Source organism: Poromitra crassiceps (assembly GCF_964638095.1).
Source record: "Poromitra crassiceps genome assembly, chromosome: 18".
Taxonomy (NCBI): Eukaryota; Metazoa; Chordata; class Actinopteri; order Beryciformes; family Melamphaidae; genus Poromitra; species Poromitra crassiceps.
Genome location: NC_139636.1, coordinates 2,185,722 through 2,198,420, shown reverse-complemented (window position 1 = coordinate 2,198,420; position 12,699 = coordinate 2,185,722). Strand labels below are relative to the sequence as shown.

Here is a 12,699-nt window from a genome sequence, read left to right as displayed (position 1 = left end):
GGTTAGTCTGGTAAACCAGCCGGTCACGTCAGGTTAGTCTGGTAAACCAGCCGGTCACGTCAGGTTAGTCTGGTAAACCAGCCGGTCACGTCAGGTTAGTCAGGTAAACCAGCCGGTCACGTCAGGTTAGCCTGGTAAACCAGCCGGTCACGTCAGGTTAGCCTGGTAAACCAGCCGGTCACGTCAGGTTAGTCAGGTAAACCAGCCGGTCACGTCAGGTTAGCCTGGTAAACCAGCCGGTCACGTCTGGTAAACCAGCCGGTCACGTCAGGTTAGTCTGGTAAACCAGCCGGTCACGTCAGGTTAGTCTGGTAAACCAGCCGGTCACGTCAGGTTAGTCTGGTAAACCAGCCGGTCACGTCAGGTTAGTCTGGTAAACCAGCCGGTCACGTCAGGTTAGCCTGGTAAACCAGCCGGTCACGTCAGGTTAGTCTGGTAAACCAGCCGGTCACGTCAGGTTAGTCTGGTAAACCAGCCGGTCACGTCAGGTTAGCCTGGTAAACCAGCCGGTCACGTCAGGTTAGTCTGGTAAACCAGCCGGTCACGTCAGGTTAGCCTGGTAAACCAGCCGGTCACGTCAGGTTAGTCTGGTAAACCAGCCGGTCACGTCAGGTTAGTCTGGTAAACCAGCCGGTCACGTCAGGTTAGCCTGGTAAACCAGCCGGTCACGTCAGGTTAGTCTGGTAAACCAGCCGGTCACGTCAGGTTAGTCTGGTAAACCAGCCGGTCACGTCAGGTTAGTCTGGTAAACCAGCCGGTCACGTCAGGTTAGCCTGGTAAACCAGCCGGTCACGTCAGGTTAGTCTGGTAAACCAGCCGGTCACGTCAGGTTAGTCTGGTAAACCAGCCGGTCACGTCAGGTTAGCCTGGTAAACCAGCCGGTCACGTCAGGTTAGTCTGGTAAACCAGCCGGTCACGTCAGGTTAGCCTGGTAAACCAGCCGGTCACGTCAGGTTAGTCTGGTAAACCAGCCGGTCACGTCAGGTTAGCCTGGTAAACCAGCCGGTCACGTCAGGTTAGTCTGGTAAACCAGCCGGTCACGTCAGGTTAGCCTGGTAAACCAGCCGGTCACGTCAGGTTAGCCTGGTAAACCAGCCGGTCACGTCAGGTTAGCCTGGTAAACCAGCCGGTCACGTCAGGTTAGCCTGGTAAACCAGCCGGTCACGTCAGGTTAGTCTGGTAAACCAGCCGGTCACGTCAGGTTAGCCTGGTAAACCAGCCGGTCACGTCAGGTTAGCCTGGTAAACCAGCCGGTCACGTCAGGTTAGTCTGGTAAACCAGCCGGTCACGTCAGGTTAGTCTGGTAAACCAGCCGGTCACGTCAGGTTAGTCTGGTAAACCAGCCGGTCACGTCAGGTTAGTCTGGTAAACCAGCCGGTCACGTCAGGTTAGTCTGGTAAACCAGCCGGTCACGTCAGGTTAGTCTGGTAAACCAGCCGGTCACGTCAGGTTAGCCTGGTAAACCAGCCGGTCACGTCAGGTTAGCCTGGTAAACCAGCCGGTCACGTCAGGTTAGTCTGGTAAACCAGCCGGTCACGTCAGGTTAGTCTGGTAAACCAGCCGGTCACGTCAGGTTAGTCTGGTAAACCAGCCGGTCACGTCAGGTTAGCCTGGTAAACCAGCCGGTCACGTCAGGTTAGTCTGGTAAACCAGCCGGTCACATCAGGTTAGTCTGGTAAACCAGCCGGTCACGTGAACTGACATTTAATTTCCTTCTACCAGACCGTCTGGCCTCCAGCTTTCACACAGTGTTTGCAGTGGGCAGAAGTTGGGCGGGTCTACTTGCCTTGACAGACAACTCCTTCAGCCAATCAGCGTTGGATCCAGTCAAATCCAAATCCACTCGGGAGAACGGCAAAATCATCTTTTCCGCCGCGAAAACATCTTTTCCGCCGCAAAAACTCCACTGTTGCTGCATACTCCTGTACTCGCTTAATTGTTGTTATTGAGTCTATTTCTGCAATATTGGCGCTTTATGGCTGTTTAAACTTGTCGAACGTTGACGTTACTGCTCGAGGTGGACAGGCACGGAGGCAGCCATTACTGTTTTGCCAGCAGCGTTCCTGATTGGCCGGGCGGGTACGATGTCAATGAGGCGGGTCGCTGATTGGCTACTACACTTAGCTTTGCAGTTTCTGCAAACACCCTCCCAGGGCTTGAGGCCAGACGCTCTGGTAGAGCGAAATGAAATGTGAGTTGACGTGACCGGCTGGTTTACCAGGCTGTTACCAGTAGGGGTGGGGGAAAAAATCGATTCACCTAAGTATCGCGATTTTTAATGTCACGATTTTTTGGATCGATCTTTTATTCCAGAATCGATAATCGCAAATTAAAAAAAAAAAAAAAAAAAAAAAAAAAAATTGGGTGCTTGCAGTCAGGCCACTCACTGAACAGCAGGCCAGGCGCCGCCTACTGGTTTACTAGTGGTTTTATTACTTTATTAGTTAGTCTGAAGTAATAATTACACTTCAGGGTTAAAGTGGGTGCATCTCATTGTAAAATTGGACTTCAAACGGCCCAAATCTGGCTTCAAACGGCCCAAATTTCACGCGCGTTGGCCCATATCGGCCTGGCCTGCTTGGTATCTAATGCCCGGCCTGAATTATGATCCCAGTCCGCCCCTGTTTTTAACTATATCGCCCAGCCCTACTCATGATATATAATATACAGTCTCTAGTGTATGATTCAACTTTTCCCATGTTCTAATCTAGTGTAAAAAAGCAAACAAACTGAAAAAAGAAAAGAAAAAAATAAACAAAAATCGCAATAAATCGTAATATCGAATCGCAATAATCGTAGAATCGCAATACTTAAGAATCGCAATATAAATCGAATCGGCACCCAAGAATCGTGATAGTATCGAATCGGGAGATAAGTGAATCGCCACAGCCCTAGTTACCAGGCTGTTCACCTGACCGGCTGGTTTACCAGGCTGTTACCAGGCTGTTCACCTGACCGGCTGGTTTACCAGGCTGAGGTCATGTGACCGGCTGGTTTACCAGGCTGTGGTTGTGCCGCGGCTCAACCAGGATTGTTGGAGGGCTAAGTCAGCAGAACCACGGTTCAACATCAAAGTGGACTGACGGCACTTAACCTAATAGATGTTCTGAGGGGCAGTTTAACCTACTAGATGCTCTGAGGGGCAGTTTAACCTACTAGATGCTCTGAGGGGCAGTGGTGAATGGCTTCTGCAGCTGCCAGCAGGGTGTCAAGCTAAAGGTCCAAGCACTGGAACCTGCTTTAAATGAAAGATTCACCTCCCCCCCTCCCCCCCATATTTCACTATGCGTTAATGCGCCGCAACATGAGCTCATTCTGTCCAATGGCTTTTCTGCCTAGGTGGTCGTAAGCGCTGGAAGTTAGTGTCAAAGAAATGAGCGGAAGAACATTGGCGTTGCATGGTGCTAGCTGCCTGCTGGCTGCTGCGTGTGGTGGAGGAGCACAGTAATGACTCAGCTCACATACATTAAGGTCACACACCCCAGATCAATTTACATGACAAATAGGGCTTACTGCATAAGGTGCTGAAATATGGCTTGTAATACCTACGCCCCATACATACGCCCCATACATACCCCCATACGCCCCATACATACCCCCATACGCCCCATACATACCCCCATACGCCCCATACATACCCCCATATGCCCCATACATACCCCCATATAGAGATGCAGCGGTATGATTTTTTGACGGTATGATAACCTTGGAGAAAATAACCACGGTTTCACGGTATCACGGTATCGCGGACCTTTATGTATTCTTGTCAAATATGGCACAAAAAAAACATTTTTTTTTTTACCATGAACAAAATGATAGTTGAATGGGGACCATGATGACAAAAATATATTTGGCAATGAAGTATGCCACAGCATAATTTAATTATTTGGCATGTTTGGATTTGGGTGCATAGGCAAATGCATGTTGAATTGTTGGCTGGTCTCTGCAGCTGTTGATGTGGATACCCCTCCGCTGGTGCCAGTACTACTGCTAGCCTAAAAAAAGAAAAAATACATGTTAATGTAACCTACATCTGTAATGACAGTTAACTGTTGCGAATGTGTGTGTGCTTGGATATATAACAGTACCATTCTTACTTATCATAAATGACGATTTATTTAATCTAATTTTATGTAAAACTAAAACACATAATATCAAATAGATGCTTATCTTTTGTAAAAATCGGATGGACACTGACTGCACTGGACACAAATGATTGTTTCACGTTGATGGCACACACCCACTCACACACACCCCTCTCACACATTAGCCTCTGCCCCTGTGCTGAGCGCTTGTCTTTTCCCCCTCTCTCACACACACACACACACACTGTTTGTGCCTCAATTCACTGGCAGGTTGGAGGAGTCTTAGTTTCTACATTATTGAACGTTACTTCTCTTCAGTTCAATATGTTTTTGATAACGAGGCGCTGGCCAGCCTGGCCTACACAAGACGTGATCACTCAGTCAAGAAGTAACGTTACGTTAACGTTAGTCAGCTGATGCTAATTAGCCATGTTAACGATAGCCTATGATGAGTCATGAGTGTTTATCTTACGTTAATGTTAGCTACTCCTCAAACCTGCCGGTGGAAATGGTTTAGCGTTATGTCCGATGTGATGTATGATGAAGCAAGACAACGTTAAGTACCTTGAATTTTGCAAATGAGGACGGCTGGTGTTGATGGGCTATCATGTTTGAGGTAGGCTATTGCCTCCTAGTGCAGCCACTCTTCGCCTGCATGTCTTGCATGTTGGCTGTCCTTCCTCCTGTAAGCCCTGGCCATCCGTTTTTCTGATAACCAAAATAGTCCCACACTACCGATTTTGTCCTTTTTTGACTGGGGAAAAAGTTCGGGGGGTTCTTCACCTCTCTGGCAGCCATTGTCACGCGGCACGCCACTCACACAACAATGATGACTCCTTGATGATGATAGCTGCGGTCTGCCAGCTACTGATTGCTCTACACACACATGCAGCAGGGGGGAGGGGCCGCGTAACTGCACTCTGTCTCTGCAAGGGACCTGGGCACTTTCTCTCAGGGAAACAGCTGATACCGTGGAGAAGGTATGACGGCAAAATTTAGTGGTTTTGATACCGTGGCTTTTTCAAACCGCGGTATACCTTCAAACCGGAAACCGCTGCATCCCTACCCCCATACGCCCCATACATACCCCCATACGCCCCATACATACCCCCATACGCCCCATACATACCCCCATACGCCCCATAGAGTGTTTTACACACTGTCATTGAGTGCCTGATGCATATTGGGATTGTGGGGGAGGTGAAATGGCACAAGGGGGAAATGTATAGAGGGCCTGGAGAGAGAGAGAGGACAGCACTGACTTAACATCTGAAGGTGTGGTGGGCCTGGAGAGAGAGAGAGGACAGCACTGACTTAACATCTGAAGGTGTGGTGGGCCTGGAGAGAGAGAGAGGACAGCACTGACTTAACATCTGAAGGTGTGGTGGGCCTGGAGAGAGAGAGAGGACAGCACTGACTTAACATCTGAAGGTGTGGGCCTGGAGAGAGAGAGAGGACAGCACTGACTTAACATCTGAAGGTGTGGGCCTGGAGAGAGAGAGAGGACAGCACTGACTTAACATCTGAAGGTGTGGGCCTGGAGAGAGAGAGAGGACAGCACTGACTTAACATCTGAAGGTGTGGTGGGCCTGGAGAGAGAGAGAGGACAGCACTGACTTAACATCTGAAGGTGTGGTGGGCCTGGAGAGAGAGAGAGGACAGCACTGACTTAACATCTGAAGGTGTGGTGGGCCTGGAGAGAGAGAGAGGACAGCACTGACTTAACATCTGAAGCAAGGCGTGGGCCTCCTCTATAGGGCCTGGAGAGAGAGGACAGCACTGACTTAACATCTGAAGGTGTGGGCCTGGAGAGAGAGGACAGCACTGACTTAACATCTGAAGCAAGGCGTGGGCCTCCTCTATAGGGCCTGGAGAGAGAGGACAGCACTGACTTAACATCTGAAGGTGTGGGCCTGGAGAGAGAGGACAGCACTGACTTAACATCTGAAGCAAGGCGTGGGCCTCCTCTATAGGGCCTGGAGAGAGAGGACAGCACTGACTTAACATCTGAAGGTGTGGGCCTGGAGAGAGAGGACAGCACTGACTTAACATCTGAAGCAAGGCGTGGGCCTCCTCTGTCCTGTCTTCTTCTCTCATGTCTCATTGACTGTTGTTAATGTGAGGATGTGCCTCACTTTCACAGACAGACAGACAATGCAGCAGAACACAATGTGATCATTGTATTCAAGGCACTGTAAACACACAGCCACACACTGTGGATCCACCACCTCTCCTCTGACACCTACATGTTAGAAGTTCACTTTCACTCAACTTCCTGTGTGTGTGTGTGTGTGTGTGTGTGTGTGTGTGTGTGTGTGTGTGTGTGTGTGTGTGTGTGTGTGTGTGTGTGAGTGTGAGAAATAACTCCAGTGACATCAGAAAACTGGGCTTGGGACTCCGTCTCTCTCCAGTCACTAGAAGCTCGTACTGCTTACTTACTAGAGGGAATGACGTGGAAATGGACCCCTCTCCAATCGCTTTGTGTTTTCAAAATGTGTTTTTGACGTTCTTAACGGTCTCACTCTTTCTAATTGAAGTGTTCTATGTGTTCTATGTGTTCTATGTGTTCTATGTGTTCTATGTGTGCTGTTGCTCCGGCCGTACTGAGTTGGCTCAGCAGCAGCTTTGGGACGTGGCTCAGCAGCATATTCCTGATCTCCCTCTCCTGCAGTGTAGGGATGCACCCATCCACTTTTTTCACTTCCGATCCGATTCCGATACCTGAATTTGGATATCTGCCGATACCAATATTTTTCTTGAATATACAGTATAGGCAAAGATTTGGCCAATTAAAGTTTTTTTTTTAAATATACCTTGCAAAAAGCAGACAAAATTAAGAAAATATACAAGGCAAAGAAGGATACTATTATACATTATTATACAAATTACGGCCAGCTGTGCGCTGGAATTGCAAAAAAAAAAAATCCGATCCGATCCGATCCGTGAATTAGTGCCATATCGGCACCCGATACGGATATTGGATCGGATGGGCCCCATCCCTACTGCAGTGCAGAAGTGATGCAAATAGAGAAAGCCTCCATCCCTCACATGGCTGTTCTATATATATAAGAAAAGACACCCGTCCAAAGCTTTTGTTTTCACTTGCCTTTTTCTCAACTTAACATAATGACAATCTACAGCATCCAGAAAGAGATGGGGAGCCCGCTGTGCGTAGGTGCCTGCAAGCAGGTTACTCATGATAAAGGCAATTAAATTGTGCAGATAAAACACTGCATTTTCCCATTTGAAAGAGATGATAATGATGAGCACATGATGCACCGTTCTGCACACGTGTCCAACAGAGTTGAAGAACTCAGGTTAAAGTTGTTCATCTGGTGGTGTCAATTCTACGTATATCTATTTCAAGAACAAGCCAGCTTGAACGCCGAAACATTTGCGCACTCGTCGTCATCTGTGCAATTCAAGTGGTTATTCTCACATGGTCTGTGACTGTTTGCCATCTTGAGTGCAGAAAAGCTTCCAGATGAATTTGGGGCTGTTGAACCTGACAATGAATGAATGCACACCAACTTGATTAACTGTAAGAGAAAGCTTTAGAAATGTTGTATGGCTTCTGTCATACTTACAGGGACAAGACTAATTGGTTTGAGAGGGGGAACGACAGACGCCCTCTTGTCTAGCGCAACATCCGTAACACTAGCAAAGTTGTCTTCCTTATGTTGCAGTATTTAACATTTGTGCACAACATTTTAGGCGTTTCTGCTAGCTAACTACTTTGCACGTCGAAGAAACATCCTGTTCCTAGCCGCATACGTCTAAGCCTGGTGCTGTGGTCTTCTGGTGTAACTGAGTGGTGCTTTTGTGTCTCTCTGTCTTCCAGAGCGCAGCAATGGAGGAGACTGTCATTTGGGAACAGCACACAGTAACACTACACAGGGTGAGCATCTACCTATCTCACACTTTCTACACTTTCCATCTTTGTTGAAACCCGGCCCAATATGTCTGTGTCTGTCCCTTGCAGGGAGAACGGAGGAGACGAAGGAAGTGTCACAAATCTTTCCTTCTGCATGGTTGTCTTCTAGGTTGTTGGCTGTAGAATCCTAACAGCCCACACACAGTAACCTGGCACCGCATACACATGCTGCATCCTATTGTCTCTGCTGATACACAAGAGAAGCTGGCACACTACACACACTACACCTTACACACTACTACACACTACACCTTACACACTACTACACACTACACCTTACACACTACTACACACTACACACACTACACCTTACACACTACTACACACTACTACACACTACACCTTACACACTACTACACACTACACCTTACACACTACTACACACTACACCTTACACACTACTACACACTACACCTTACACACTACTACACACTACACCTTACACACTACTACACACTACACCGTACACACTACTACACACTACACACACTACACCTTACACACTACTACACACTACTACACACTACACCTTACACACTACTACACACTACACCTTACACACACTACTACACACTACACCTTACACACTACTACACACTACACCTTACACACTACTACACACTACACACACTACACCTTACACACTACTACACACTAAACCTTACACACTACTACACACTACACCGTACACACTACTACACACTACACACACTACACCTTACACACTACTACACACTACTACACACTACACCTTACACACTACTACACACTACACCTTACACACACTACTACACACTACACCTTACACACTACTACACACTACACCTTACACACTACTACACACTACACACACTACACCTTACACACTACTACACACTAAACCTTACACACTACTACACACTACACCTTACACACTACTACACACTACACCTTACACACTACTACACACTACACCTTACACACTACTACACACTACACACACTACACCTTACACACTACTACACACTACTACACACTACACCTTACACACTACTACACACTACACCTTACACACTACTACACACTACACCTTACACACTACTACACACTACACACACTACACCTTACACACTACTACACACTACACCTTACACACTACTACACACTACACCTTACACACTACACCTTACACACTACTACACACTACACACACTACACCTTACACACTACTACACACACTACACCTTACACACTACTACACACTACACCTTACACACTACTACACACTACACACACTACACCTTACACACTACTACACACACTACACCTTACACACTACTACACACTACACACACTACACCTTACACACTACTACACACTACTACACACTACACCTTACACACTACTACACACTACACACACTACACCTTACACACTACTACACACTACTACACACTACACCTTACACACTACTACACACTACACCTTACACACTACTACACACTACACCTTACACACTACACCCTACACACTACTACACACTACACCTTACACACTACTCAAATTAATAACTCATTAACTCAAATCAACTCTCAATAACTGTCAAACTATTCATCACTCATCTAGTTTGACAGTTATTGAGAGTTGATTATGAGTTAATGGGTTATTAATTTGAGTTAGTGTGGACCAGTGATGTCACTGGTCCACACTTTAACACTCAATACCTGTCAAATTAAATGACAGACTTCAAAACCGTTTACAGTTTTCTGATATACTACTGATGTTCTAATGATACAAAGCTGGTTGAAAAGGGGCAGAGTATTCCTTTAATTGTTAACAAAAATATACAATTTGTAAATTGTAAATTAACACACAATCCAAAAACAATGTGTGGTTTGGATGACAAATTCCAAGCAGGTTAGGATGTTGTGCTGACTCAGCTAGAGATGAAATGATGTGAAAATTTGATATCACGATTTATAGTGATAAAAATTATCACCGTTATCAGTATTATCACGGTATTATTCAAATGTGCTGAAAATGTTCAAAAAATACTAACACGGTCATAGAAATCATTTCACCAAGATTTATATTGAAAACTCGGACCAAAGAATTATTGATACTCACTGAAATGATTTCTCCAAGTCAGCATCTGGGAGATGGTTGCCAACTTTGGTTGAGGATGGAGAGTATTTACTAGCCTGGGTAAACCTAGGCTAAGTATTTACTAGGAATGGGCATCGAATTTTCGAATAATCGTTGTTATTATCAAGGTCGACTTTTATTATTGAAAGTCGAAATTCGAAAATAAAAATAAAAATGTTTTTTTTTTTTTTTTTTTGTGTGAGTGAAATGTCGCATTGTCTCTCCCCTGATTCTAAGTATAGTCAAATCGCTTGGTTTGAGCAAGTAAAACAATTTTTATAAGCATTTTAAGCAAGGTTTATGGAAAAATGAATGGCGGATGAAATCCCATGAAGAGGGAGAGGGGGTGACTTTGGCACCCCTTTGGCACTCAGACCTGAGCCTACTAAATATTTAATGAACCACTCATGATTGTCAAAACTGTTTTTATTTTCGAAAATGTCAATGTCATGTAACATGTTCTTTACTTCAGTGGTGCAATGCTTGTTTGAGCTAAAAATCCACAGCAGAAGCTTTTTCTATTAATTAATAAAGCCTTAGACTTAGAATCAGGGGAGACAATGCAACATTTCACTCACAATCTTTTTTTTTTTACATTTTAATTTTAATTTTTTTTTTTTTCGAATTTCGAATTTCGAATTTCGATTAAAAGTCGACTTTGGCCAGCGAATTTCGAATAGTGTTTTTGCTAGAAATGCCCATCCCTAGTATTTACCATGTTTGTAATGGTTATTGTAAGGAATTTTATCACGGCTATCAAGGAATGTTATCACAGTTATCATTAAAACCGCTTATTGTTTCATCCCTAGACTCAGCGCCGTCTGGCCTTGTCCGTCTACACCTTTTTATTCTGCATCATCATTTAGTAACTTCATTACTGCTGATGTTTGTTTCTACAAAGATGGCGAGATGATCAGTGGCCTAACTGATGTTTCTGTGTGCAGGCACCAGGGTCCTAACTGATGTTTCTGTGTGCAGGCACCAGGGTCCTAACTGATGTTTCTGTGTGCAGGCACCAGGGTTTGGCTTCGGGATCGCCATCTCAGGAGGTCGGGATAACCCTCATTTTCAGAGTGGCGAGACCTCCATTGTCATCTCAGATGTGCTTAAGGGAGGCCCCGCCGAAGGCCTACTGCAGTAAGATCTTGCTCCATAGAGCCCAGTAGGACTGCTACCGGTAGTTAGTAGTATTTAATGACTGTACCTGCTCCAGAGGGAGTCCAACATGTCTGTTCTCTGTGCTTCCTTTCTCTAGGGAGAATGACAGAGTGGTTATGGTCAATGCTGTCTCCATGGACAATGTGGAGCACGCATACGCAGTCCAGCAGCTTCGCAAGAGTGGCAAAAACGCCAAAATTGTGAGTGTCATCAGCAGCACCAACACCACCACACTATGCATTTTCTTCACCGTTTTTCTGACTGGTATGGTTAGTATGTATGGTCAACTTGTTACAACTGAAACCAAAGTCAGGAACTACCTTGCTTCAAGTCAAAGCCAAAACAGGTCAGAAGTGGGCAGCATAGTATATATCCTGCCATGACACATGTATATGTTATGTGAAAACTGACTCGTCAGAGAAAAGCATTTGATGGAGGGATTATGATTGAGTCAGTGTTTGATGCAGGAGGGAATATGATTGAGTCGTCTAAACTTGTCTGAGAAGTTGTCATGTTGATCTAATTTCTCCGTCCAGACAATCAGACGAAAGAGGAAGGTGCACGTCCCCATGGGCCGTCTTGGGGAGAGGGAAACCATGTCTGAGCATGACGAGGAGGAGGACAGCTATGATGAGGAGATATACGAGACCCGGAGCGCCCGCAGCGGCGCCTACAGTGGCGTAGGCGGGGCCATGGGCAGGCGCAGCGGCCGGGGCAGCGGGCGAAGGGACCGGGAGCGGGAACGCAGTGGCTCGCGGGAGAGGAGTCTCTCCCCACGTCGCTTGCACAACCTCCCCCCACCACGCCCCGCCAAAGTCACCCTCGTCAAGTCCCGCAAAAATGAAGGTGAGGCTCACAAAGTCGGGGAAATGAGGAGTGGCTGGTAAATCCCAAATGTCAGCTTCCACTTTAATTATTTACCAGATTATTACTAGACAGCTAGATTTTTTGATGAGAATAAGACCTCCAAATCATGCTTGGTTAACTGTCAGAGTAAACACACTTACCAGACACAAAAATCCAAGTTAGAATAAGAAGTGAATTAAAGTAAATAGCCGTTAATTGTCTTTGATCAGTAACTTTCAGGTTCTGCACTCTCCTGGTTTGCTTCCTATCTCTCGAACCGCTCATACCAGGTCTTATGGAGAGGGTCCGTCTCCAGATCCTGCCCTCTTACCACTGGTGTCCCCCAGGGCTCAGTCCTGGGCCCCTTACTTTTCCTTCTCTATATCAGATCTCTTGCCTATGTGATCTCTTCTCATGGCTTCTCTTATCACTGCTATGCTGATGACACTCAACTTTTCCTTTCCTTCCCCCCCTCCGACACCCAAATCGAGGCTCGCATCTCTGCATGTCTCAAGGACATTGGCAACTGGATGTCTGCCCACCACCTGAAGC

General features: G+C 46.2%; 1 protein-coding gene across 4 annotated transcripts in view; it reads left to right on the top strand.

Annotated features, from left to right (window-relative positions):
• The window catches only part of tjp1b (tight junction protein 1b), a 77,662-nt gene that overhangs the window by 40,513 nt on the left and 24,450 nt on the right, over positions 1-12,699 (top strand). For all 4 annotated transcript variants that reach the window (XM_083654569.1, XM_083654571.1, XM_083654570.1 and 1 more), the window contains exons 2-5: positions 7,927-7,983; positions 11,156-11,280; positions 11,399-11,501; positions 11,838-12,147. In XM_083654569.1, the coding sequence (XP_083510695.1) occupies positions 7,936-7,983; positions 11,156-11,280; positions 11,399-11,501; positions 11,838-12,147 (586 nt within the window). In that variant the 5' untranslated portion in view covers positions 7,927-7,935. The remainder of the gene's footprint in view (positions 1-7,926; positions 7,984-11,155; positions 11,281-11,398; positions 11,502-11,837; positions 12,148-12,699) is intronic.